Below are 26,039 nucleotides of genomic sequence, written 5' to 3'. Positions count from 1 at the left end.
GACCCTTTGAATAATTATGTGGATGCATTAGCTAAAGCCGCCCATACAGACTCGCATCTCTTCTTTCAGTCGTTGTCTGAACCTCTCGCTCCTTGCATTTTACAATTTAATTCTTTATCTGTGGATATGAATATCCAGAAGTTTATTAGCAATATTTTTGACGCTAAGAGTCTTTTAACTCTTGCTGTATTACCAAGATTTAATTCTAATTCTTCTATTTCTGATATTGATTGGGCTTGTACCAAATTTTGTCTTAACAACAAAAAACAATTCTTTTCCTATCGGAATGGTCGTTCCGAATTCTGTGCTTTCCGTGTCAAGATACTATTAGATATGCTTCCGACACTTACAACTCTTCAGAGACGAAAGCCTCATCTCTATGACCTGAGTTGACTTTGCCCTCAATGCAACTCCTTTCCCGAGACTTTAAACCACTTGTGGACTTGTCCTTATATCTTACCCGAATTTAGCCCTCTCACTACCTTTAAAACACTTTTACTGGATCTTCAATCTAATTATTTAGATAAATTCATTTCCACGACATCTTTAAAACCTTTACCAGATTCTTTTGATGCTAAATTCATGGCTATTGACTGTTGGCATTGTGACCCTCCTTTGTCCTCTTGCCTGAGACTCGCACGTGGACTTATACCAATATCCCTAACTGGATTTCTTGGAAATTATTTTTCATTATCCACCATATGGTCTATTTTAGATACACCTTTGCACAACTTTCATTTTGACCTTTATGTTCAAATCTGGTTGTGCTGTTCCATTTTCTTTCATCATTGGGAATCAGCTCAAGGCATCACTAAAAAGATGAAATCGTCCACTTTTGGACCTTCTATTATTTCTCACCTTTTCCCTAATATTCCTCCTGACTCTTTGACACCTTCCTTGGCGACAGTTTCCTTGGATTTCTGGGTTTTTTGGGTTTCCTCTTCTATAATCCAAGGTGGGTCTTGGCTCTCGCACTTGGATTTTTAGCGCCACTTAACAGTTCAGTCTCTACGTAAGATTTCTTTTTGGTAACGGATTGGATCTTAGGGCATGCTGGATAGTTGACTCACACTGGCCTTCGGGTAAAGTTGGGGTATGCGTATTCTGTAATAGTTTAGTTTTTCTTTACTTAATTTTATTTTGTTTAGATTTCTTTACTTATATGAATCGTGAAGCTAGTTCTTTTTATTTTTTATGTTTAAATTTCTATATTTTGTTTGTAATATTATTTGATTTGATTATTGTGCTTTTCGTTAAAATTTATAATAAAAGATAAAGTCATAAGACTGTTTGCTCATAATCACCAAATATGGACTGTCCCAAATGTATGACTATAAAGAGAATTGACTGTACTCCATTTAATAAATAAAGTTGTATTCAGAATATTATATTATAAATAAGTATTTATATCCTGAGTATTTTACAAATTCTAAGATTTTAAATTGAAAATTTCTGTGTAAAGTATCTGGATACTTTAAAATTACGATAAATTTTTTTAAAGGAGTACTGTGTAGGGGGGTATTGTGGCCCACGATATACAGTAATTAGTTAAAATAGTTTTTAAATTGTATTATATATGTGTATTTGATTTAATGCATTATTTTAATAAATATTGAATGTGCTACAGCAAAAATAAATAAATAAATAAATAGGAAAAATAAAATAAAAATAAAATTTCTTAAAATCAATAAATTTTATTGCATTTTTAAATAAAAACTTTGATTTTAAAATGAAAATTCCAACTTTTAGGCAAGTTTATACTTTATATATAAAAAAACAGATTACACAAAATTTCAAAAGTTACTTATATGCAAACTTTATTAAAGGTTTCTACTTTAAATTAATATTTTTAGGCATCTTTTTTATTTAAAAATTCATTTTTTTATTTGTTTTTTATTTGTTCTATTTATAGTAATTTGATAAAATAGTATAATGTATAATACAAAGTTTGTATATATAACTTGTTGCAATAGTATTGCTAAATCTCACTACAGGTGATTTTCATTATAAATATTAATTATCAATTATTGGCAATATAACTTACGCATCATGTGTACGATATTAGTTTACGCACTGGCTGGAGTTAAGTTTAACGCTATCACGTGCAAGTGCATAACTCCTAAACTCTGGTAGGATGACAGAATAATATAATATATATACTGTATATTAGAATTTTTATTATTAGTAATAAAATTTTAATTTTGGTAATTATATATAATTTTAGTAAAGCAATATATAACAAATATTATAAGAGTAAAGTATTATTTTGCTAATTAAATTTATCTGAAATGTTATTTTTATAATATATATTAAATTATATTAACTTAATTAATAATTGGCATATATTTATTATAAAATTAAAACTTTTTAGAAGGGAATACTATTTTAAATGGCTAATCAAATAAAAAAAGAAAATAATGTCAAAGACACAACAATAGAAAATGCTGATGATAAAGATTTTAAAAAATTGATTACAATGAAGAAAAATAAATGTGAAGGATAGAATAATTGCAAAATAAAATTACACGTAGCACCTCATTAAATTAAATACCAATGTTAGATAGAGATAGTTTGCAACAATACTTCTCCAAAATAACCCTCAATATCTCTTGGTGACTTTTCATCTCCCATTATTTTCTTTACATCATCTGTTGTCATCCCAATTTCTCCATCACGAATTAAACGATAAAATTCAAGATAATGCTTTACTAATTGATTTTTGTTACGAAACTCGGATGGAATCGCTTGTATCAAAAAAGCTTCAGCCTCATTTTGTGAAGTACCTCGAAAATCAATTTGGTCATTCATTATTATTGATAATTTTTCAGCTAGTTGTGGTCCACTATATAACTTTGGTCCGGTAAGAGTATAGATCATTTTATTGTAAGGATTTTCGGTTACACCAGCTAATAAGATAGTTGCAACCACTTCACCAAAATCACGATCATCTAAAGGTGAAAAAGTCCCTTCAAATCCAATTGGCAAAGGCAAAACTTTTTCTTTAATAATTGAATCGGTATAGAGGTTAAGATGATGAGTAAAAAAAGGAACACGGAGGAATGTATAAGAAGGAATTTGTTTTGAAATGATATATTTCTCAATATCTTCAGCTGCTAGAGGGTTTGTATTATAAGCACTAAGTACGACAAGTTGTTTGACTCCCTTTTCCACGGCTATATCAATAAAATCATTTAAATGACTTTTATCTTCAAGCTCTGAATCCCAGACAAATGCCGCATCAACGCCTTCCAACGCTACATTAATAGTATTACGTTCGGAAGGATTTATATAAAATACTTCCGTATATCCTCTTACAAGATCCAAGGTAGTTTGACCTGGTAACAAGCCAAGCCGTAGCTTTGTAATTTTGTCATCGTGTTTATTTAGCTCTTTGACAACGGCTCTGGCCTTTCACAATTAAAAAGCGTTTGGAATTTCAAAAATTTGTTTTCGCGTTTTTTCAATATCATTTATTAATACATACCGGCAAATTAATGCTGCCCGAAACAAATATTGTGAACTTGGACATTTTATCCTTTAAAAGAACAAATTTCGATAGTTTTAAATTTCTATTTATCATTTTTATAGGTTGCACAATACGTAATCTGGAAATTTTTTTACTATTTTGCTGATCAATCCAGATAAAATGACTTTTCTTGAACATCCCGTGACTTTTTGTTATAAGTAATTGATGAATGGCGCGCGTCGAAACTATTCCCGAACTTTATAACACGACTTTATGGAAATTCAAGGCAGAAGGCAACGCAAATATAACATTATCATATGTTGGCGAAAATGCTAGATTTGTACGCTTAAAAATGATATCATTATTATTACTTAATTTTTTCCAATAATTTCATGCATTTATATGTAGTCAGCTACGGTACTTCGCTTGCGAAAGGATAATCAATTGGATACAATTATTGATCCTCAATACTTTACGTATTCTTATGCAAATTTCATTATGAAGCCATTAATTGGTGATAAATACGTCGGTGAATCGGTAAATAAAGACAATTTAAACTTTATTAAAATTTCCATTTGACCTTATTTAAATAAAAGGTGATTATAGATATTGTTGGAAGTACAGCCGGAGTTTCTTAAAGCTTTGTCTAAATCAGTTCTTAAGATACGATCCAATAAGCGAACCCAAAAAGATATCGATCACAATCAGAAATATGCTATTTTAACACCTGATCATACGGTGTTCCCGTCGAATATTAGTCCCACGCTTTCTGTAGAGTTAAAGGTAGACTTTATTCTTTCTTATGATACTGATTTATTCATTTTTTTATAATATTATTATATTATTCTCTTTTTGAGCTCAGCCTAAATGGGCATTTTTGCCATCTTCTCCTTTCATTGAAAATTTTGTAAAATTTCAATCATGTCGTTTCTGTATGCATAAGTACCTTAAACGAGGTCCAACAGATGACGTCACAAGATATTGTCCATTAGATTTATTTTCTCTGGAAGATAAAAGAATAAGAAAGGCAATAGAGGCCTTAATAGACTGTCCTGGAAGTAATTTAAAATTATTTATACAAGGGCTGCAAATTGAGATTGGAAAAGTAAGTTGAATTAAATTATATATAAGTAGTATAATGATATTAAACATAAACTATATGAATACAGGAGAATTGGCTGACTTCGCTATGTGAGTTTTTTGAGATCGGTTACCCTGAATTGGATGATAAAAAACAGCAGTAAGTTTACATAATACCTAATTGATAAAACGTAGCACTATTAATTGTTAATTCCTATTCATTTACAGTTATGTAATTGATATGCTTATTGTTCTATTGATACAAGTTATTATGAAAGAACAATATTTGTTTAGAAGGCTAAAGATATTACAAAAAACTTTAGATGAACTAGACATTGAAGGAATTAATAAACTCTTAATAACTCTCCGACCGAAATTATCAGAACCATTATTAGAAGAATGGAAATTGATAGTAGATGAATATATGAAGAGAACCACCGCAAATAATAGTAATAATGAAAATGGTTTGAATAAGATAGAAATTATTATTATTATTATTATTACTCTTATAACTATTTACACTGATTTTTAATTAGTGCTCGAGTTTATGTCTACAATGGAAAATAAACAAATTCATCAGCGGATATACGAATATTTGATGTCTGCTACATTGAAGGACTGTTCTATAATCTTTTCTTTTCGGAAATCTGATATACGCGATTTTGCTGAACAAAAATCTCATTCAAGGTATTCTTTACATTTTTCGGGTTAGGCCATGGCTAATTAATTATTGATCCATAAAGTATTTTCTTGTTCTTGTTTTTAAGTCAAATTTTCCAAAACAAAGAAAGACTTCAACAAATATCTTTGTCTGAAACACAATCGCCCATTAGTGATTCTCTGAATAAGTATCCTTACGATAATTACCTTGATAAGCCGTATGTTTACAAAGTTAATGTTATCGATTTAGATCCAAAACCTTTGGCAAAATTACCTTATTATCAAGAGTTAGACGCAAAAATTGTAGAGAATTATTTAAAATGCGGTGCAACAAATAACAAATGTTCTGAATGAGTATATAAATATATATGTCTTTACTCTGATATATAGGTGATATCGTGCAATTATTACAATAGTTGCGCACTTACGTACCGCTAACGTGACTGTATAACTATGTATTTTCACTAGAAAAATCAGAAATTTTAAAATGGTTGTGGCAAATTTAGTTTAATAAATTCGCTAATCTGGAATAGATACTCTTTTTATTCAAATTACTCGGATTATCAGAAAATATATGCTATTCATATCTCACTATATACATTTGACCTCCCTAGAGAGTTAAATTATATTTATCTACTTTTTCGTTTTCTTTGAACCTTTCCGTGTAGATTTAGAACGTTGTCTATCTTGGTCTTCTGATTCTTGTGGTTGATGTCTTGCTACGTCGTTTGCAGCAGTTAATAAAGCATCTATCACTGTACCATCCGACGGAGTGGTAGAAGGTGGAGCGGAGGTTTTTATTTGTTGTGAAGTTTGTTTATGATCATATGGTGTTGATTGTTGAGAAGAATGTTGTTGTGATGTTTGGGTTTGTTCCTGTTGTTGAGCTACTACTGTTTGCGATGTTGTATCTGAGGATGTTGATGATTGTTGTTGATCTTGTTGAAATTTTTGGTGTTGAATGCGAAGTTGTTCTTGTAGGTGAATTTCATGTCGAATATGTTCTGCTTGAAGCTAAACAACATTTGTGTCATTCGAATTCTTTTTCTTAATTATTAGATATTGATCATAAGATGGAAAAGATTAACGTTTATAATAAGGTGCCCAACAAATTTTAATTCCTTACCTGTTGATAATAGGAAGCAGTAGTGGGATCTGGTTGGTATTGCATTCCATGTTGAGGTGGATAATAAGCTAAAGTATTTTGTTCGGCAAATATATGTTCTGTTTGCTTAAAATTTATTTTTTATTGAAAATTTGTTTTTAAAAAATATAAATCAAGATACTCTTATAAGAATAAAAAGACAACCATTATACGAAAAAAAATCTTTTATAAACGCAATATACATCAAAAAGCATTAACGCCTACAGGTTCTTCCTTAGGTCTTCTATTTGAACTTTTAGGTACTTCCTCTCTTGGAACGATATCAATCAAGAAATCGAATTGATCAGATCTGCTAACTGCAGAAGCAACATCACTACGTTGTAGGGTGCGACGTTTGTTTTCTTCAGCATGGATCCATGCTCGCATTGTAATTTCAGATATAAAAATTTCACAGGCTTTGGAGAATAAGATTGGTGCCTAATTGATGACATGATATTGTGTAAAGAGTTGAGCATTTATAATTTTTTTAACAATTAATTAAAAAAAAAGACTACCTCTGCACTAATCATCTAAGTTTTTTGATTCAATTTTATATAAATTAGTATAATTTAAAACAATTATAATAGTATTCATTAAGAATAATTTTTATTATCTAAATGCTTACCTTAACATCCTGATCACTTTTCATGACTTTCTTAATTCTAGCTAGAGGTAGAGGATGATTTTTAAAGTCACTTTCAAACTGTTCTGCAAGAGTAATTTGTCGACTCCAAAACTAAGATTGTTTAAAATTATTATCAATAAATAAGATTAACCTTCATAACATTAAATAAGTAACCTTTATAAAACAATGAAAATAAATTTTCTTTCTACGAACCTGCTGCATAAACGCCTGGTTTTGTTGTTGCTGCTGCAGTTGCTGTTGCGTTTGAATGTGTGTTGAAGCTGACGGAGTAGCAGTAGAAGTGGGAGCAACATTTGAAGTTGCTGAAACACTTTGATCGACAGCGGTCTGTGGCGTTTGTTCTGTCATAGTTTTTTTTAAAAAAACCCTTGAAAAGAAGGTTATTAAAAAGGTAAAAGTAGAAAATATGAACTATTAGTTTTCGATTTGTTTACTTTTGTGATGAGGACGAATGCGGCAAGTTTGTGTAGTAAATGTGTTATTAATCAGGTGACAATTGGTGATCATTGATTTATTAATTTATTTTAAAATTTGTACGCCGCAGCAAATTAATTCAATTCGAGAAAATTTTTGTTATATATATATTAAGTTCGAATAATGAATAATTTAGAAATTTGACTGAACATTATATATTTATATAAACGAAAAAATGGCAAAAGATTTTATCTGACGTAATTCTAATCCAAGTGTTCATCTTGAACAAGGGATCAAGTTGTGGCTCGTTGATAAATACAATAAGTACATACAGGAGAAAAAATGATCGATCAACAGATTACAGATACAAGGGAGTCATAAATGAGCTTGAATGCATTTCCTTATTTAGATGGTAGGTCGTCTTTCTGGTTTTGAATAAGTTGTATACATTATATATACTATATATGCATAATAAATTTTCTTTTAATAACCTTTGTTTAACCAATATCGGTTTGTTTTAATTAAATAGTTTTCTTCGTTTTACAAGCAAAAGTTTGCAATCGTTTATTTCTTTTATCTTGCCTGGTGCAAAGTTTTCATCATCACTAATACGTCAACAACGCAAAGAGGCAAGTCTGACGACTTTAGTCCTCCAATTATTTCTCCTCCCCCACTTCAATTTCTTCTCTATCCTCTCCTTTTACTCCTTTTACTCCTTATACTCCTTTTATCGTATCCCTTTTATCGTATCCGCAGCTTCCAAGCCTCTTTTGCGTTTAAAAGACATTGGCTTAGCCTAAAAATTCTCGTTTTTTTTGCTTACGTTACTTATTTGTTTTTTTTGCACTAGCATATTTTTTATTAAACTTCGCCTCAGTTGCGAAGCCGGTTTAATTTGGGTTGGGGTTACATTTTTGCGCGGGTTTAATTTTAAAACTTGTAAAAAAAGCATTTAGTAATAATCTAATATAAGAAACAAATAAATGCGTTTTGTTAAGTTTGCAACTTATTGCAAAACTTTTCGACGTTCAAACTTTTTTGTTTCTTTTTATAACGTATATATATACGTTCCGGAACGAGGGTAATAAATAAAAAAGCAACGATTCCCTCAAAATTATTTATATATATAATATTTATTACTTCTGTATAATAATACTGAACTTTTATAATTTTAGAAAATTTTCGGTGAAAAAAGATTAATTTATTATTTTTTATTGATTAACCCTAAAGATGGATTACAATTATAATAATAATATGGACTATTATAATCCCCAAAGCGCTAGATATTATCAAAATTTTAGTAATCAGGGAGGAAATGTTGGTGACCTTTATAGCAAGAATGAGCATGACAATAATTTATATCCAAGAAGCCCTCAATATGAAAACCATGCTCAAAATGATTATCGTCCACAATATATCAACAATTCGCAAGTCAATTATAATAATAATAATTATGATGGCGGTGGAATATATCCCGATCCTAGGAATGGATATAGTAATGATACACATTATTCCAATATCAAATCTACAAGTCCTGTTGGCAGTGCATATGATGATTCAGGGTATTCAAATCCTAATAATATATCATCGCATTCTAATGCTCGTTATAAAAATCCTTATACCACTCCTTTTAACGATACAAAAACTAGTTATAACACTCCTTACATTCCTTCCCCGGTGAAACATCCAAGTTCTCCAGTTATGCCTGGGATGAACCCTACTCATCCACCCATTAATCCGATTCCTACTCATCAAGTTCCATATGGTGGTCGTCCAGCAGATCCCTATAGCGACAGTGCTTTGTCTAAAGGAATGTATTCTACCTCTTCTACATCCTCACCAAATCCCGGTCCAACCAATCATGGTCAAGAAAACCCCCTTAGCCCAACTAGTGCATACTCTAGCAAACCTTTCCTTGATTATGATGATGATGATGAAAAACGCGCAAAACCGGGTGGACTAATGAAATATTGCTGTTGTGGTGGTCGCATCACTTGTTGCAAGGCCTGTGCAATTATATGTTGTATCCTTGTTTTACTTATTATTGGAATTGCAGCTGCTGTTTTATTATGGGCACGTCCTCCAAAAGTCGATTTCTTGGGCATTGTTCCTTCGCCCAACGGTTTACCAGCATACAATGCTAATACCGCAGGATTTGATTTTAATTTTGGTTTACAAATCCAAGTCGATAATCCAAATATAGTTGGCGCAAATTTTGAAATGATCAAAGCAATTGTAAGTTTCGACTCTTTTTTTAAAAAGAATCAAAATTATTATATTCAAATCTGATTCATATTTAATGTAGGCATTTTATCCCGGACATTCAGATCCAATTGGAGGCGGAAATTTGACCGATGTGACTATCGCAGCTAAAGGAAAAACCATTATTGATTTTCCATTCTCTGTAAATTACAATAAGGATATTGATCCAGGATTTGCTATCCTTTTTGACATTGCCCAAAAATGTGGATTAACCGGAGGAGGAGAGAAACAAAAACTGGAAATCGACTATAAATTAACACTGACAATCAAAATTCTTTTAATTACCATAAACCCAAGTTTGGATAGGAAAGCCATGATTGATTGCCCAATTAAGGTAAATTTATACATATTTGTTAATATATATGAAAACTTTCTCACCAATTTTTTATAACTGTAATCTTCTAGGATGGAAAAATACCTAATATACCGGGTTTTGACATAGGTAAAGCCGCAAAACAAATTGGTGGTAAAAGAGATTTATCAACCAAAACACCAAAAAGACCCTATTAGCAAAAAAAAAGAAAAAAAAATAATGTTGTGAATATTTATTCATCTATTTATCTATTTATTTATTATTTATATTGTAAAATCATTTTTTAATAAAAAAATTTTAATAATAATATAATATGTCGGAAAAAAAAAAAATTTGGAACTTGTGTAACTTTAAACATTGATAAATAATGAGCATTAATTGATGTCTGATTTCGATCAATCTCGGAATGGTCTCTGCAAAATTTCTCGCACTGGGCTTTTCACCTAAAGGAATAAATATTCCTTCAATGATTATTCACCAGAGGATTCAGCGAATATTATTTGGTAAGGATATTTAAACCACATTTATGTTAGAACTTTACTTTTATTTACTATATAACCTGTCCTCCTTCGATTTTTCTTGTAATATATGTACCAAAAAAAAAATGTAATAAAATAAAAAAAAATAACTGCAAGTGCAAAATAGGCTTACCCATTTGAGTCCTTTCTCTACTACACGATCTTTTCGGTTTCAACCTTCTCCAAAGATACCATGCTTGAAGCTTCAAAATCCCCAGCTACATTTTGCGTCACTCCAAAAATTGCATTTTTCGAATAAAAGTCCTTTTACATTACCAAACGATTTAAGAGTATTTAGAAGTCAACAGATTCCAAAAGAATCAGTCAAAGTTACAGCAGAGAATGAAAATATCACACATAAAGTTGCTCAACTCGCCAAAGAGGAAACAAATATAAATGAAAAGTCTTCTGCTGCTGCCGTAACTAAAAAAAAACCATTGACTACACGTATCAAAGATGAAATTACACATTATTGGCACGGTACAAAATTATTAGGATTGGAAATTAAGATATCAACTAAGCTATTGTATAAATTATTAAAGGGACAAAAGCTTACACGTCGAGAACATAGACAGGTATGGCGATATTTCATAAAAATTCGAGTATGTTGAAGATATTAACCTATATATTTTTCTATGCGAATTTAGCTCAGGCGTACTACACAAGATTTGGTTAGACTCGTTCCGTTCTTAGTTTTCATAATTGTTCCTTTTATGGAATTTTTATTACCAATAGCATTAAAATTGTTTCCTAATATGCTACCAAGCACCTTTGAAGATAAATTTTCAAAGGTACCATTCTTGTTATTATTATATTTTAATTTTTTTAACACGTTTTAATCCATTAAGTTAATATAGGAAGAAAAAAAGAGAAAATTGCTAAAAGTTCGTTTGGAGATGGCCAAATTCTTACAAGAAACAATCGCTGAAACCGGTACAACTGGGTTGAAAAGTGCCGAAGCAGCAAAAGAATTTACAGAATTTTTCCGAAAGGTAAATTCATAAATATTTATTAATTTTGTTGTTCGAAATTCAATTAAAGTAACTTTTCCCTAATCAGGTTCGTTCTACTGGAGAGCAAGCTAGTACTGAGGACTTGCTTCGTATAGCTAATATTTTTGAAGATGAATTAACATTGGATAACTTATCACGCCCTCAATTGGTTAGCATGTGTCGTTATATGAATCTAAATGCTTTCGGTACAGATAATTTCTTAAGGTACCAAATTAGAAATCAAATGAGGAGTATTAGGGAGGATGATAAGGTACTTATAATTATTTTCAGGCCTAAAGAATTTAAATTTTATTAATAGTATTTGTAACTTCATAGATGATAATGGCGGAAGGAGTCGACTCATTAACCATTCCGGAACTTCAACATGCGTGTCAATCGCGTGGCATTAGGACGATCGGAGTTTCTCCAGCGCGTCTACGCAGTGAATTGAATCAGTGGCTGGACCTTCATTTAAATCATAAAGTACCTTCTACTTTATTAATCTTATCTCGCGCTTTTAGTTTTGCGGATCGAAATGAATTGGCCAATCAAGCAGAAGCTCTTCAAGCAACTTTGAACAGTTTGCCGGACAATCTTGTAAATAATTCTTTTTTTTTTTTACTTCTATAAATGACATATATAGAGATTGTTCTTACTTTATATAGGTTAACGAAACTGAGTTGCAAGTTTCAGAAGCAGATGGTGCAGCCACATATAAGCAAAAACTCGAAGTTATTGAAGAGCAAGAAGAATTGATTGCTGATGAAAAGGCTCAAGAAGAGGTTGATATTATATTATTACATTATATTGGAAATTTTAATTTAAAATATAATATAATTTTCAATCATATTATAGAAAGAAGAGGCTGCAAGACGAGCTCAAAAAGAGGCGGAAGAAGCTGCTAAGGAAGCAGCTCTTGCTGAACAATTACTTAGTGATGTTCAAGTAACTAAAGAGTTATCTTTTTCAATGAGATATGTCTGCAAGATGCTAATAAGCTTTATTTAGGTTCCAGAGGAAGATGTACGCATGACAGAAGAACAACTTCAAGAACTTCGTGTGGCGCTTTCAATACTTTCTTCAAAGTCTGCAGTGCTGGAAGAAAGAGAGGCATTAAATGAAATCAAAGAGGATCGTGAGGAATATAAGGAGGTTTGTTAAGGAAATGTATTAATTTATTATTAAAATGATAATATTCATTTATTTTAATAACAGGACATGGAAGAATTGGGAAAGCATACAGAATCTAAAGTTCAGCACCGTCTTGGAGAACGTTTGGAAAAAATGATACAAAAAATTGATAAAGAATTGGAACAATATGATAGTGAAGTTGGATCGAAATTTAATCTTATTCAAGCCAATGAAAGTGGACAAATAAGCGTTCATGATTTGGAAGAAGCTTTAAGAATTATCAAGCATACGCCTGGTGATAATGAGAGAATTAAAAAGATCGTTAAAAAATTGGACGTAGATGGTGATGGATTAGTATTTTTAGATCATATTTCAGAACTATGTACAGAAGGTGAAGGTTTGGGTGTATTAGTGAAGAAGGAACCCGAAAATAGTGATGAAAAAGTGAAAAAACCAAAAAAGGAAGATATTATACAAACATAAATAAACAAAATATTATTTAAGTGCAGATGATTTTTTTAAATAAAAATTTAATATTGATTTTATGTAATATAACCTAGATTTCCAACTGTAGTAAAATAAAATATCTCAAATCATTTCTGCGCAAACTAAATCTGTAGATCATATGAAAATGATCGGCAATCAGTATTATTATCCAGTTATTATAATAGCACAACTTCTATTTATAAGAACCGTATGTAATCATGAATGCAAATGGATCACAAAATAGCGAGAGTAGCGAGAGCAGCGAGAAAGCTATCGCTAGGCTTGTTTATTTAAGCTTGTTTTCTAAGAAAAAAGAAATCCAAAGGAATGTTGTTACGACTTATTTTGATGTTAATGCTGGTATGGATATAAAATAGATCAAAGAAATAATTTATTGAAAATTGATTAAAATTTTTTTTGGAACTTTTTTAGTCTTTGAAAATCCAATTTTACTTGTCGAATCACATGACCAAATAATCAATCAATTTCATTTGCTTTCTGCGTTCTTCTATGCTATAACACCTGAAATACAATCAGTCACTAATAGTAAAATAGCAGGAAATCATCATTTAGTATGCATAGATGCTTTGATTAAATATCGTTTCCCTCTTCAATTTCCTTCATTTCCGTGTTTGCGTATAGTGTTTGGTAAAAATAGTCAATTTTGTAATAACTGTAATAATGAATTTACATTGCGTATAATTTCAAGATTTGAGTTTAACGAACAACACAAGATTGTTAGACATGAAGATATTTGGAGTTTAAAGGATTTATTGGAATCTTTACCAGTTGTTGGATGGATATATGCAGAAATCGCAAGAAAACTTACCGGAATGGTTACTGGAGGTGTAGTTATTGCTGTTAAAGAATTGACGCATGGGATGAGCGGGATATTTGATTTATAGATTATACGAATAATTTATATAAAAGGTCACTGTTTTATATTGTGTCTGCTTTACCAAGAACGTTGCCTTAATACACTAATGCATTAAAGATCTCATTAATCTTCCTTCGATACATCGGCGTGGAATCTTATTAAATAAGTGATCAGAAGCAGTTATAAAAGCATATGACTCAATTTTCAGTGCCAAACTTAACCGATTGATTTTTTTCTATTACAATCAAAAACTTTGATTTTGGAATTTAAATTTAATGATTTGTTTGGAGTCTGATCCCATAATTTCATTTTCTTTAAACATTTAAAATAGGAATCCCTTCTCTGATTGTCCGATAATATTCTTTTGATACATTGTGTAAAATATGTAGCTTAACGGTTAAAGACAGAGAAACAATTAAAATTACATTAAAAAATCTCAGAAGAAAATTCACTAGTAGACACGTATGTTTTGATTTTTCCACATCACACTTGCATATATGTACAAACATTAAATTTGCTCCATTTGAAATTATTCCATGCATTGAATAAAAATCTATTTATTACCTTTAGTTGGCACTGATTTAATATCGTTAATAACAAATCAGTTATTTCAAAGCATCAAGGCACTCAGAAAAAATTGCAGCATATTTGACGACGGACAGCAAAACGCGAGATCTGACAGAGTGGCATTAGAAATATTCAGCGCCGATCATTTATAATTCTGCCCATACATTGAGTAATATTTGGCGTAACCTGTCACATTTTTCAGCTGAAAACTAAAATGTAATTTTCTGATCGGTTGAAATAAAAAGATTATTGCGAAGAACGTTTTACAGAATGTCGGCTAACGACCAACAACAGCTTCAGAATCTTGTATTCTCGGCGGAATTGAATGTTGAAAATGAGAACCTTGAACAGCTCGGTCCTATCATAAAAACTATTTATGATACTGATAGACAAGAAGCTTTTCTTGAACAACTGGCAATGTTTGTTAGGAAGAAAGAAGGAGAAATTGAGAGAATGTGTAATAGTAATTATCAGGTATGGCTTGAATTAATTCAATATCTATAGACATCTTTGGATATATCTAATTTGAGGTTATCTCCCGTATTTTGTTAAACATTTTTACAATAAATACAATAAATAAGTAAATAAATGAACTTATCATTGGTAGGAATTTATACAATCTGTGGATCAATTATTGAAAGTTAGACAAGGAACTGTCAATTTAAAAAATAAAATAATTGATTTAAATTATGATGTACAAAAATCTGGTAAAAAAGTTGCATCAAAGGTAGTTACATTATTTTCATTTTAAAACTACATTGATTACCATTTTTAATGAACTTTTCTCCTTCTACTAGAAAAAAGAACTTATACAAACACGAAGAATCCAAAAAAATATTGATGAAGCTGTTGAAACATTGCAATTATGTTTACATGTGCTTGACATGGCAAATCGTGTAAATCATTTAGTAGAAGAGAGAAAATATTATTCGGCTTTAAGGGTAGATATTCCGTTGGTTTAATTTTATGACTTGTTAGTGAAGACATTAAAGTGTTATTATTTCAGACATTGGAAGAGTTACAGACTGTTCATTTGCGTAAAGCTATACAATATGAATTCGCCAAACATTTGCGTATGTTATATCTTCTTTTTTTAAAGTTTATTTACGATTTTGAATTTGGGATAATATGTAATTTATTTTAGAGGAATCTATTCCCGTTATGCAGCATGATGTCAAGAATGCTGTAACAAAAGAAATGAAAGAATGGTTATTTAAGTATGTGATTATAATATCTATTGCTGTAAACGTATCCAAATTAAGTTATTAATTAGATACGGACAATGAGTTAATTATTGACCAAGTTCTTTGTTATGTAAAGAGTTCGGCAAGTGTCCGGAGAAGTTGGCAAAATAGCGATGGAACAAATGAAGTTACGTCAAGAACGATGGAAACTTAAGGTTGCTAAAAATCCCGATTTACGTTCAGTTCCGGTTAGTTCGCCAATCGAGATGGTGATGAACGAAGAAAATGAATGTACGTTATATCATTCATCATTTTCATTTTCCCTTATTTCCTCATTTTACAAGTACACTACATTCTTTTTTATTATATAGTTAACATCGTAAATAATGATCATGTACATATTGATTTCAAACCATTATATCAATGTTTGCATATTTACGAAGAACTAGGAAAACGAAATGAATTTAAATCAAATTATGAGGAAGATAGAAGGGTAATTAATTTCATGTGAATTAACTTCATGTGAATTTAATACACATATAATAATGATTATAATAATTTTTTTTTTTTCTTTCAAGTCCCAAGCAAATTTGGTTCTATCACAATCATTCACATTGAGGGAAGGTAATGAGAAGGGTTTCGAAGCTTTCCTCCAAGACATTGTAGGGTTTTTTGTTGTAGAATATGTGATTGTACACTCTACACAAAATTTTCGATCTCAAACAGAGGTTGATAACTTATGGGATTCAGTAATTGCTAAAGTCGTTAAAATTATTACTGAAAGTCTTGATGAATGTCATGATCCAAATTTATTTTTACAGATTAAATTTTCTTTATTTACCTTCATTCAAACTTTGGAGGTAATTAAATTTACATACTTTTTTTCTATCAAAGTTTTGTCATAGATAATATATATATGTATTTTTTTCTTAGGATTACGGATATAATGTTCACGCATTTACAGATTTGATATTAACTGTTTTTCAAAGATACTCTGATATGTTGAAACAAAGATTTTTGGAAGATTTTCTTCAGGTAAAATAAGTTGATTTTTTATTTCTTTGATATTATGTTGATTTTTAAAGAAAGTTATATATTGTAGACACTCCTGTATGATGATTACATGCCAATGCCTATTAGTAGTCCAGCAGAGTATGAGGCAGTTGTTGATGCTTGTTGGTTTAAAGAGGATCATCGTATTAGTCAAGGGTATGTTAGGAATCAATTATAAATATTTCTATACGCAGCCTGGCCAATTTCAGTTTTTGATTGGGTGGTACTGAAATTCTTGGAGCCGAATTAGTCCATATGTAAAAAATTGTTGATACTTGATTTTTCAGAATCAGAAATATATTTAAGGAAAAATTTTACTTTTCGTATGAATATTCTATAGATATCCAAGAACACTTCCTTTTTCGCAAGCATATCCTTCATGTTGCTTGGACATTAAAAAATTTGTGGATCAATACTATACATTTGCAGAAGGTGATTCACGACAATTTAGTACAGTAGACGATATTGCAAAACAGGTTGGTTTAATATTATAGTTAGGAAATTTTTTGAATTATCCGCTTATAATAAATATATTTCGCTTTTAAAAGACGTTAGATAATTTGTTAATAGAACATGTTAATGGTGTTCTAACGAGTAAATTAGAAAGTCAAAATATGTCACAGATTGTACAAATTATCATTAATCTCGAATATTTTCATGATGCCTGTGGGGAATTAGAAAAATTACTAAAATCAAAAAGGTATATTATTCACCTTATTCCACTTCTGTAAAAAAAAAATTGCAAACTACCATGACAAATATTATTTTTTTTAGATCATCTCATCGTGGAGGCCAAATCAAGTTAAAAGCTGCTGAAGAATTTCGTGAGACTAGTAAAAAAGCGGAGAAGCGTATTTTTGAACTAGTCAATTCAAAAATTGATGATTTCTTAGAATTAGCAGATTATGATTGGTAAGTCTTTTATTTCACATCTTGAAATCTTGAATCTATCATATACTTTAATTGTGTAATTATTTAGGGTGCCGAATTCTGTTCAGGCTCATCCAAGTTTTTTCCTTCACGGTTTGTTATTTTATTATTAATAGTGTTATTTGAAATCATTTAATGAAATTTTTACTTTAAAACACAGATATGGCTAACTACCTTACGGCTGTCATTAGTTCAACTTTGTACAATCTTCCGATGTCAATCAAGATTTTCATTTACTTTAATGCTTTAAGTCATTTGGCTTCTTCTTTATGTGTATGCTTTATTTAACTATTACTTAAAGTTTATCGAAAAGATTTATTTTAAAGTTGTACTCTATACCTTTTATAGAATTTAATTCTAAGTCCTAGCGTTAAAAAGATTAATGCGAATGGTGTTGCAAATCTTGAAGTTGATGTTACGTTCCTTGAACATTTTGCACGTAAACTTGAAGACCCAAATATCGCGGATGCATTTTTAGAATTGAGACAGGTATTTGTAATCATAAATTATGATATAATTACATTAATAAGCAATTAACAAGTCACTAATTGTATATTATGTTACCGCTTTTTTAGATTGTAACTCTTCTACAATCCGATAATGTTGAAGAATACTTGGATCCTTCTACAAGAAATAGAAAATATTCATTACTTAAGCCTACAGATGTTATTAATTTGTTTGATAAGTAAGTTCGTCCAAAAAATTATATTACAAAAAAATTATATATTAATAAGCATCATGTTAAAGAAACACATTGTTTTAATAGATGGCAGGATCAACCGTTATTGGCAATGCAACCTGAAGAGAGAGTTAAAAAACGAGCAATGGAAAGTGTTGTACGATCTTTGAGAAGTTCGACGTGATGAATATACAAGATTTTTAGATTTTTAGATATTATTTATTGTTCTTTTGGCGCAGCCTTAAATGTTCTTTAGACTATATTAAATCATCTAATATGTTTGACAAAACAAAAAATTACAAATAATAGATGCAAGTTTGCTAGGCGATCCATTAAAAATTAATTCCCTTTATAGTCTTTTTTAGTGGTTTCCCGGTCTTCATAGTAGTTTGTAATCGATCACTTAAAAGATTCATTTTAAAATTTTCGGGCGTTCGAGTGAAAGCGTATTTTTTTTTTACGTTTGATAAAAACCTAGTCTTTTTTAACTAGAATCAGAAACAACCTTAAACAAACTCTAAACATCCTATAATCCTAAAGCAACTTTTTTAGACTTCTTTTACCGTCGTGCTCGTTTATTCCGTCAATAAGAATGAACGGATCAACTGTAATTTTGGTCTTTTAGATTTTGGTTTGAAGGAAGATAGTAAATCTAAATCTATCATGTTCCAACTTTGTTTTCTATTTTTTACTGTAATACTTGTACGATAAGCTGCGACTAAAATTTTATTAGATTGACTGTGTATCCATCCAATAGGAAAGAGGATCGACAAACTTATCAATTGATTTGCTCTCGAATTAGGTTCGTATCTGACAACGATGATAAGTGCATTCTTTATTTATAATCAGAAAGGAGAAGTGCTCATCTCGCGTTTGTACCGTCAAGATTTGAAGTGAGTATGAAGTTTCTGTTTTAGATTAACATTAATAGAAACTCATAAAACGCGAACATTCTATCTAGGCGTTCTGTGGCGGACATTTTTAGAATTCAAGTAATTTCCAATACAGATGTTCGCTCACCAATCATTACACTTGGGTCTACATCATTTTTTCATGTTCGTCATGATAACCTTTACATTGTGGCCGTTACAAAATGTAATGCTAACGCTGCCTTAGTGTTTGAGTTTTGTTATCGGCTGGTTAATATTGGAAAGGCTTATTTTGGAAAATTTGACGAGGAAGCCGTTAAGAATAATTTTGTATTAATATATGAGCTGTTAGATGGTAAATACTCGCGCAAATTTGGAATAGGAATAATGTCATAAAATTGATAATGCTTTAACTTTTATTAGAGGTCCTCGATTTTGGGTATCCTCAAAATAGCGAAACAGAAACGCTCAAAATGTATATAACCACCGAAGGCGTCAAATCTCAACGCGCTGTGGTATGTTATCTCCAATATTGTAGATAAATTTAGGTAAAATATTGATTATTTTCAATAATAGAAAGAGGATTCTTCAAAGATCACCATCCAAGCAACTGGGGCTACTTCGTGGCGCAGATCAGATATTAAATACAGAAAGAATGAAGCCTTTATAGATGTAATTGAATCCGTAAATTTGTTAATGAGTACTAAAGGTTAGTATCTTTAATGTTCTGTTTTTTAACATTTAGTGCTTTATAAGGTAATAAATACTTGTCTTTGATAAAATAGGTACAACATTAAGAGCGGACGTGTCTGGGCAAATTATGATGAGAGCATACCTTTCTGGTACTCCAGAATGTAAATTTGGACTTAATGATAAGTTGTTATTAGAAAAAGACACATCGCATAGAGGATTGTATGTGAATTTTTTTGTATCTTAAAATAGATTCATTTAGAGACTTACTTAAAATTAAATTATTCAACAGATCTCAGAGAAGAACTAATGCTGTTGAGATTGATGACTGCCAATTTCATCAATGTGTTAAGTTAGGAAAATTCGATTCCGATCGAACTATAAGTTTTGTTCCTCCAGATGGTGAATTTGAATTAATGAGGTTTGAACCGAATAACCGTTTTTCTTATCTTCAAAATTCCTCGAATGCTATTTTAATCATTTTATTTATAAAGATATCGTACTACAGAAAATGTCAATCTTCCATTTCGTGTTCACCCGGTGGTTAATGAAATTGGTAAATCTCGAGTTGAATATCGTGTTACTGTAAAAGCCAATTTTTCTCCGAAGTTAATTGCTAATAATGTGGTGATAAGGATACCCACGCCACTTAACACTGCCAGTATTAATATACGCGTTACTGCTGGTAGAGCGAGATATGTCCCAGCTGAGAATTCTATTGTGTGGAAGTAATGTATCTAAATAATTATGAATACGATAATTCAAGTCTATTTATTTATTTACATTATAAAAAAAAAAAATTTTTTTTTATGTAGGTTACCGCGATTTCAAGGACAATCCGAGGCAACATTGTCTGGCGAAGCTGAACTTTCTTCTATGACTGTTAAGAAAGCATGGTCGCGACCACCGATATCAATGGATTTCCAAGTTTTAATGTTCACTTCTTCCGGATTATTGGTAAGATTTTTGAAAGTATTCGAAAAAAGTAATTACACAAGTGTCAAATGGGTAAGGTATATGACTAAAGCAGGAAGTTATCAAATTAGGGTAAGAAAATTTTTTATTATTAAATTTTCTTATTAATTTTCTTATTTATTTTCTAATAATATTTATTTTTGTTTTTTAGTTTTAATGTTTATCATTAAATTATGATATAGTAAAATAATATTATCAGTTATAGAGATTGCAATACGCAATCTAAAAATTAATTTATAATGTACAATATAAGTAATATCAATTCAAGTTTAATAGTTAGTACAACTTTAAAGTATAATAGATTATTTTAATTCTAATTGAATTAATGAGTCCGCTGGGGGAGCATATTTTATATATAATATATATCAGTCAAATTGATTCTAATATTTTTATTTAATTATTTAAATTGTCAGTAAAATTAAATAAATGTTGTAATAAAAAAAATATTGAATTCTATTTTGTTCTTTCTTTTTTTCTTTAAATCTTTTCAAATAATTCCATAGCGAATTCAAAGGCAACAAAACTTGAAGCATTAACAGGGCCAGCACGTAGCATACATGTTCCAAATCCCTTAAAAAAACCTTTAATTCCTTCCCTGGCTAAAATCTGTTTTGCACAGTCAAGTGAACTTGAATACTTTCGCTTTTCTTTTGAAAAGCAATCAGTTTGAATTTTACTCTTAATAACATCTATCGGATAAATAGAACTCCACATTCCATATCCTTAAAAAAAGATTAAAGTTTACATTTGAAAACAGAAATAAAAATTTTTTAATGCGTATAAGACAAACCTGATGCAGCTCCATATAAGCATTTTTTCCAACCGGGTAATTCATTCCTTAATTTCTTTTCTTTTAGCATAGCGCGTTGCATAAGAAATTCGTATATTAGAAAATAACAAGCACCTCCATGAAATTCACGTGCCATTGTTATTAACTGTCCCTTATAAATTCCTTTAATACCGTGGCAGGAATAAATTTTCTTGATACAATCAATTGGTCCATTATACTTTTTAATCTGAGTTTGAATTTGGAGACCTAATTTAACAAACAATCACTAAATATATAAAATTATCAAGATACATAATCTATAATTAAATTTAAATTTAAACAGAGCAAATCCCCGATTTAGCTCTATAATATCGTTTCAAGACTTACGTGTACGAATATGTTCAACTGGACCTATAAAACAGAATTCAAAGAAATTACAATTTTGCAAATAAATCGATAAGCATTTCAAATATAACTTACAAAAAACAAAAGAAGCTGCCATTCCAGCCGCTGCTCCAATTTGATACAGTTGTGGTAATGTCAACTGCCCCGGGCGTTTATTTTTTTCATTAAAGAATCTTTTCATAAATTCGAAAACTAGAAATTGAATAGAGACACAGGCACCAACTCCTACTAATGGGGTAGTTGTTCCCTATATATTCTCTAAAAATAAGCGGACGACGAAAAATATATACCCGTAATAGAATTCCTGTATGCGAATATTTTAACAAAACAAATCAAAAAATTAGATAATTACAAACCTTATAAAATGCGGTCAATCCTTCTTTTCGGGTTTTCCTTACACAATCCAGCATGCTAGTATATTTTGGTGGTTCGCCTTGTGTTTGAAGTCTCTATAAATAATATATAATAATTATTTTTATTTCTTGTATTCTTGCTGAATAAACATATTCACACTAATTCTCACCACTTTAACTGTATCAAATGGCTAGACAATAAATAATAAGAACAGCTCACTTGTTAAATAACGAATAAACTACTGGTTGAATTAAAAGTATATTTAAGTTACCTGACCGACAAACACTTGTACGATTCCGCCAACCGTTCCGCTAAAACAATCTTTAGCGGCTCTCTTAAACCCTCCTTGGTTTGTTCGGTCTGTTTCTGACATTTTTTAGTTGTTTGAGTAAAATCAGATGTTCGAGTAAAATCAATAAAATCGGATAAACGCGTTTTTATATCGATCTAATAATACACGTGCCATCAAACCGTATTTCCTAATTTGGAATTCCTAAAATCATCTCCGCGGAACGGGATAAATCGGATTTAAAATCAAATCTAATCTTAATATTAATATTAGTAACCTCGAATGTTCAAATCATTCTATGATGCGAAAAACATATAAACCAGCTTTTTTTCTTGCTTGCCGCCTAGGCTCGACAATTTACCAACAAACTTATTTGAAAATTTCAAAGTTAAATATGTCCGTCTCCAATCATGTACAAAGTGCTTCACCAGGTTAGTTTTATAGTTTTTTTTTCAGTATCTTAAAATTGACTTTCTCGCTCTACCTTATTCGGAGATATCATAGGCTTATCTTAATTATAAATTATCATGTTCTGAACCGTTACGCCATCTTGTAATTAATTAATGGATTAAATTCCCTAGCGAAAATTCTTACTTATGAAAGTATTAACCCTCATGTAAAGAGGGTAGAGTACGCTGTTCGTGGTGAATTGGCAATTCGTGCTGAACAAATCAAAGATGAATTATCTAAAGAAAATTCACATAACTACGACTTCGACGCTGTTGTTAATTGTAATATCGGCAATCCACAACAATTAAAGCAAAAACCCATAACTTTCTTCCGTCAGGTATGTTTTTTTCTTTTTTAAATTTAGAGTGTTATATTTATTCCTTTTTTTTTGAATAGGTCGCTTCTTTAACAGAATATCCTGATCTTTTATTACCTGAAAATCGTGAACAAGTTGAAGCATTGTATCCTACAGATGCAATTGAACGCGCACAAAAATTACTTAAGGAAATCGGAAGTGTCGGTGCATATTCTCATTCTCAAGGAATTCATTATATAAGGAATAATGTCGCAAAATTCATCGAAGGTTGATAATATCAATTTAATTTGAAGATTTTTTTCGAAATTCTTATATTTTTTTTTTACTTAGAACGTGATGGGTACCCCGCAAATCCAAATGATATCTTTCTTACTCAGGGCGCTTCTGCAGGTGTTCAAGCCGTGCTTCAACTTATTATCACACATTCTAATGTTGGTATTATGATACCAATACCACAATATCCTCTTTATACTGCTACTTTGGCACTATATGACGCGCAGCCTGTACCATACTATTTAAATGAAGAAGAAGATTGGGGATTAGATCTGAGTCAATTGGCCTCTTCACTCTCCGTGGGACGTTCTAAAGGGTTAGATGTTCGTGCGCTTGTTATTATTAATCCTGGTAATCCTACTGGCCAATGTTTGACTGAACATAATATGCGTGAAATTGTAGATTTCTGCCATAATGAACATATTGTTTTATTGGCAGACGAGGTTTATCAAACAAATATTTATCAACCTGATGAACGCCCATTCCATTCTTTTAAAAAAGTCATTCGATCAATGGGAAAAAAATATGAGCGATTTGAATTATTTTCTTTCCATTCAGTTTCCAAAGGCATGATAGGGGAATGTGGAAGGAGAGGGGGATATTATGAATGTACCAATATTGACTCTCGTATCATCGAAGAACTTTATAAAATGGCATCAGTTAGTCTTTGTCCAAATGTTCAAGGACAAATCATGGTAGATTTAATGGTTCAACCACCAAAACGTGGTGATAAAAGTTATACATCATACCAAAAAGAATTGAATGAAATTTATGAGAGTTTACGAAGGAGAAGCATGAAACTAAGTGAATGCTTCAATCAATTGGAGGGCGTTACATGTAATAATGCTCAGGTGAGATATTGGATATAAGTTTATTTTTATAAAATTAAACTAATTAACATTTTTTTTTTTAAAAAAAAAGGGATCAATGTATCTTTTCCCTCAACTTCGTTTGCCACAAAAGGCAATTGAAGCTGCTCATCAAGCAGGCAAAAAACCTGATGAATTTTATTGTTTAGCTATGCTTGATGCAACAGGTGTATGTGTTGTTCCCGGTAGTGGATTTGGTCAAAAAAATGGCACTTGGCACTTCAGAAGTACATTTTTACCACCTGAAGAGCTACTTGATGGATTTTGTATAAAATTGCAAAAATTTCATAATGAATTTTTAGAAAAGTATTGTGATTGATATATTGTATTTTATACATTTAAATCTATTTATTCCAGAATTTAAAAATATCAAAATGTTATGTACTGTATATTATTTAAATTATAATTTTAATAATTTTAAATATATAATTTATAAATTTCCAATAAGTAGCATCATAAAATTTTTAATTGATCTATGCATGCTAGTTCAAATTTTTTTTCATATAAACTTTACGCAACTCCTTATGTAAGTTATATCAGTATTATTTGGGATTAATAAATTAATAAAAAAGTTAAAAAATTAAGGCTATGCAATTATCTCAATATGATTTGATAGTCTGATTATTTTTTTATAGCTCTTATTAAATTGATGCTAAAAAATTTGCAAAGCACAATTTTTGAGTTTTAGTAAAAAAGGAGAATTTTAGCTAAAAGTTCATTAATTATTTTTTTTAAAAAGTTTATATACAAAAAAAATACATAATGATTAATTCTAATATAATTAATCTGCAAACCACTCATTATACTAAAAAGTATCTTATATATGCACTATTAGATGGAAACTTAAATTCAGAAGGTAGGAAATGCTTAACTAGCACTAGTCAAAATAAGGCAAATCGGAAATAAGGCAAATCGTCCTTATTTTGGCTAAATTTTGGCTAATAATTGACGATCGTCTGTATATCAGGTGACATTCGGCATAGCCGATTTCTGATTTCACTAGTCGAAAAAGGCTGGCCTATATTCAATTAAAAATTCGACCATGATCTACGATTAGACATTGGTCGAATAGTCTAATTAAACGTCACACGTTACGCATATCAAAGTTTAAAAAAGGGTAAAAAACAGGAAAGTGAAGTTTTGTTAATTTAAGAAACGAACTAACGTTTCTTTTCATTATTTTTTTTGTAGGACGTATAGGAGGACGCCGGCTTTAACACGAAACTGGACTTTAAGGTAAAAAATGGGGAAAGGGGGAAGAGAAAGGGGATTTAGAACCAAGATTCTTAAGAATCTTGGTTTTTACTTTTTTTAATATTTCGGAACGGTTACTAACTGTTCCTTCTTTTTTATAGGTTTCGGGCAGGCTTCCTGGTTC

The 26,039-nt window shown here is 30.5% G+C and overlaps 9 protein-coding genes across 12 annotated transcripts; 6 read left to right on the top strand and 3 right to left on the bottom strand.

The window, feature by feature from the left end:
• Positions 1-2,220: 2,220 nt before the first annotated feature.
• On the bottom strand, positions 2,221-3,529 carry OCT59_000707 (uncharacterized protein; the record flags this gene model as incomplete). Its single annotated transcript, XM_025321629.2, has 2 exons — positions 2,221-3,408; positions 3,485-3,529. 2 exons carry the CDS (start codon positions 3,527-3,529, stop codon positions 2,557-2,559), a joined length of 897 nt encoding a protein of 298 aa, XP_025168360.1. The 3' UTR covers positions 2,221-2,556.
• Positions 3,530-3,695: 166 nt separating this feature from the next.
• Positions 3,696-5,560, top strand: OCT59_000706 (uncharacterized protein; the record flags this gene model as incomplete). Its single annotated transcript, XM_066139043.1, has 8 exons — positions 3,696-3,806; positions 3,875-4,003; positions 4,073-4,249; positions 4,410-4,571; positions 4,636-4,706; positions 4,775-5,010; positions 5,083-5,233; positions 5,314-5,560. 8 exons carry the CDS (start codon positions 3,696-3,698, stop codon positions 5,558-5,560), a joined length of 1,284 nt encoding a protein of 427 aa, XP_065988481.1.
• Positions 5,561-5,709: 149 nt separating this feature from the next.
• OCT59_000705 (uncharacterized protein) lies at positions 5,710-7,404 on the bottom strand. Its single transcript, XM_066139042.1, has 6 exons — positions 7,189-7,404; positions 6,976-7,086; positions 6,866-6,880; positions 6,576-6,788; positions 6,333-6,437; positions 5,710-6,220 (listed from the first exon to the last, which is right to left on the bottom strand). The coding sequence occupies exons 1-6, from the start codon at positions 7,342-7,344 to the stop codon at positions 5,840-5,842; spliced, it is 981 nt and encodes a 326-aa protein (XP_065988480.1). The 5' UTR covers positions 7,345-7,404; the 3' UTR covers positions 5,710-5,839.
• A 501-nt stretch (positions 7,405-7,905) lies between these two features.
• OCT59_000704 (uncharacterized protein) lies at positions 7,906-13,235 on the top strand (the record flags this gene model as incomplete). 4 transcript variants are annotated; one of them, XM_066139040.1, is made up of 14 exons in its annotated part: positions 8,641-8,972; positions 9,060-9,645; positions 9,716-10,006; positions 10,078-10,138; positions 10,467-10,488; positions 10,631-11,078; positions 11,151-11,294; positions 11,361-11,495; positions 11,563-11,766; positions 11,832-12,092; positions 12,161-12,277; positions 12,351-12,440; positions 12,504-12,647; positions 12,711-13,185. In XM_066139040.1, 14 exons carry the CDS (start codon positions 8,641-8,643, stop codon positions 13,107-13,109), a joined length of 3,234 nt encoding a protein of 1,077 aa, XP_065988478.1. In that variant the 3' UTR covers positions 13,110-13,185. The 4 variants fall into 4 exon arrangements, with proteins under 4 accessions (XP_065988479.1, XP_065988477.1, XP_065988478.1 ...); XM_025329485.2 differs by lacking the exons at positions 8,641-8,972; positions 9,060-9,645; positions 9,716-10,006; positions 10,078-10,138 and having other exon boundaries at positions 10,383-10,488; positions 10,621-11,078; positions 12,711-13,235; XM_066139039.1 differs by lacking the exons at positions 10,467-10,488; positions 10,631-11,078; positions 11,151-11,294; ... (5 more) ...; positions 12,504-12,647; positions 12,711-13,185 and adding an exon at positions 7,926-8,491 and having other exon boundaries at positions 8,586-8,972; positions 10,078-10,307.
• Positions 13,236-13,330: 95 nt separating this feature from the next.
• On the top strand, positions 13,331-14,572 carry OCT59_000703 (uncharacterized protein; the record flags this gene model as incomplete). The annotated part of the gene is made up of 2 exons (XM_025328061.2): positions 13,331-13,472; positions 13,545-14,572. The coding sequence occupies 2 exons, from the start codon at positions 13,331-13,333 to the stop codon at positions 14,015-14,017; spliced, it is 615 nt and encodes a 204-aa protein (XP_025168354.1). The 3' UTR covers positions 14,018-14,572.
• OCT59_000702 (uncharacterized protein) lies at positions 14,326-18,586 on the top strand (the record flags this gene model as incomplete). Its single annotated transcript, XM_025309581.2, has 19 exons — positions 14,326-14,451; positions 14,560-15,030; positions 15,164-15,283; positions 15,354-15,497; positions 15,563-15,629; positions 15,701-15,773; positions 15,877-16,031; positions 16,112-16,233; positions 16,319-16,600; positions 16,674-16,775; positions 16,843-16,949; positions 17,134-17,269; positions 17,342-17,493; positions 17,568-17,705; positions 17,773-17,816; positions 17,884-17,996; positions 18,072-18,212; positions 18,299-18,408; positions 18,490-18,586. Exons 2-19 carry the CDS (start codon positions 14,827-14,829, stop codon positions 18,584-18,586), a joined length of 2,307 nt encoding a protein of 768 aa, XP_025168353.2. The 5' UTR covers positions 14,326-14,451; positions 14,560-14,826.
• Positions 18,587-19,214: 628 nt separating this feature from the next.
• On the top strand, positions 19,215-21,391 carry OCT59_000701 (Putative clathrin-associated protein complex). Its single transcript, XM_025309582.2, has 9 exons — positions 19,215-19,295; positions 19,364-19,626; positions 19,695-19,786; positions 19,848-19,980; positions 20,057-20,183; positions 20,254-20,382; positions 20,456-20,689; positions 20,777-21,008; positions 21,088-21,391. Exons 1-9 carry the CDS (start codon positions 19,222-19,224, stop codon positions 21,091-21,093), a joined length of 1,290 nt encoding a protein of 429 aa, XP_025168352.2. The 5' UTR covers positions 19,215-19,221; the 3' UTR covers positions 21,094-21,391.
• OCT59_000700 (uncharacterized protein) lies at positions 21,101-22,872 on the bottom strand. The gene is made up of 7 exons (XM_025333901.2): positions 22,736-22,872; positions 22,634-22,654; positions 22,467-22,559; positions 22,186-22,357; positions 22,093-22,116; positions 21,727-21,972; positions 21,101-21,658 (listed from the first exon to the last, which is right to left on the bottom strand). The coding sequence occupies exons 1-7, from the start codon at positions 22,835-22,837 to the stop codon at positions 21,414-21,416; spliced, it is 903 nt and encodes a 300-aa protein (XP_025168351.1). The 5' UTR covers positions 22,838-22,872; the 3' UTR covers positions 21,101-21,413.
• Positions 22,873-23,098: 226 nt separating this feature from the next.
• OCT59_000699 (uncharacterized protein) lies at positions 23,099-25,239 on the top strand. The gene is made up of 5 exons (XM_025311787.2): positions 23,099-23,184; positions 23,335-23,540; positions 23,600-23,786; positions 23,850-24,643; positions 24,714-25,239. Exons 1-5 carry the CDS (start codon positions 23,148-23,150, stop codon positions 24,978-24,980), a joined length of 1,491 nt encoding a protein of 496 aa, XP_025168350.1. The 5' UTR covers positions 23,099-23,147; the 3' UTR covers positions 24,981-25,239.
• Positions 25,240-26,039: the final 800 nt, after the last annotated feature.

The sequence above is a fragment of the Rhizophagus irregularis genome, chromosome 1 (assembly GCF_026210795.1).
Source record: "Rhizophagus irregularis chromosome 1, complete sequence".
NCBI classification, from domain to species: domain Eukaryota; kingdom Fungi; phylum Glomeromycota; class Glomeromycetes; order Glomerales; family Glomeraceae; genus Rhizophagus; species Rhizophagus irregularis.
The sequence above is the reverse complement of the archived record's forward strand: the minus strand, read 5'-3'. Positions and strand labels throughout refer to the sequence as shown.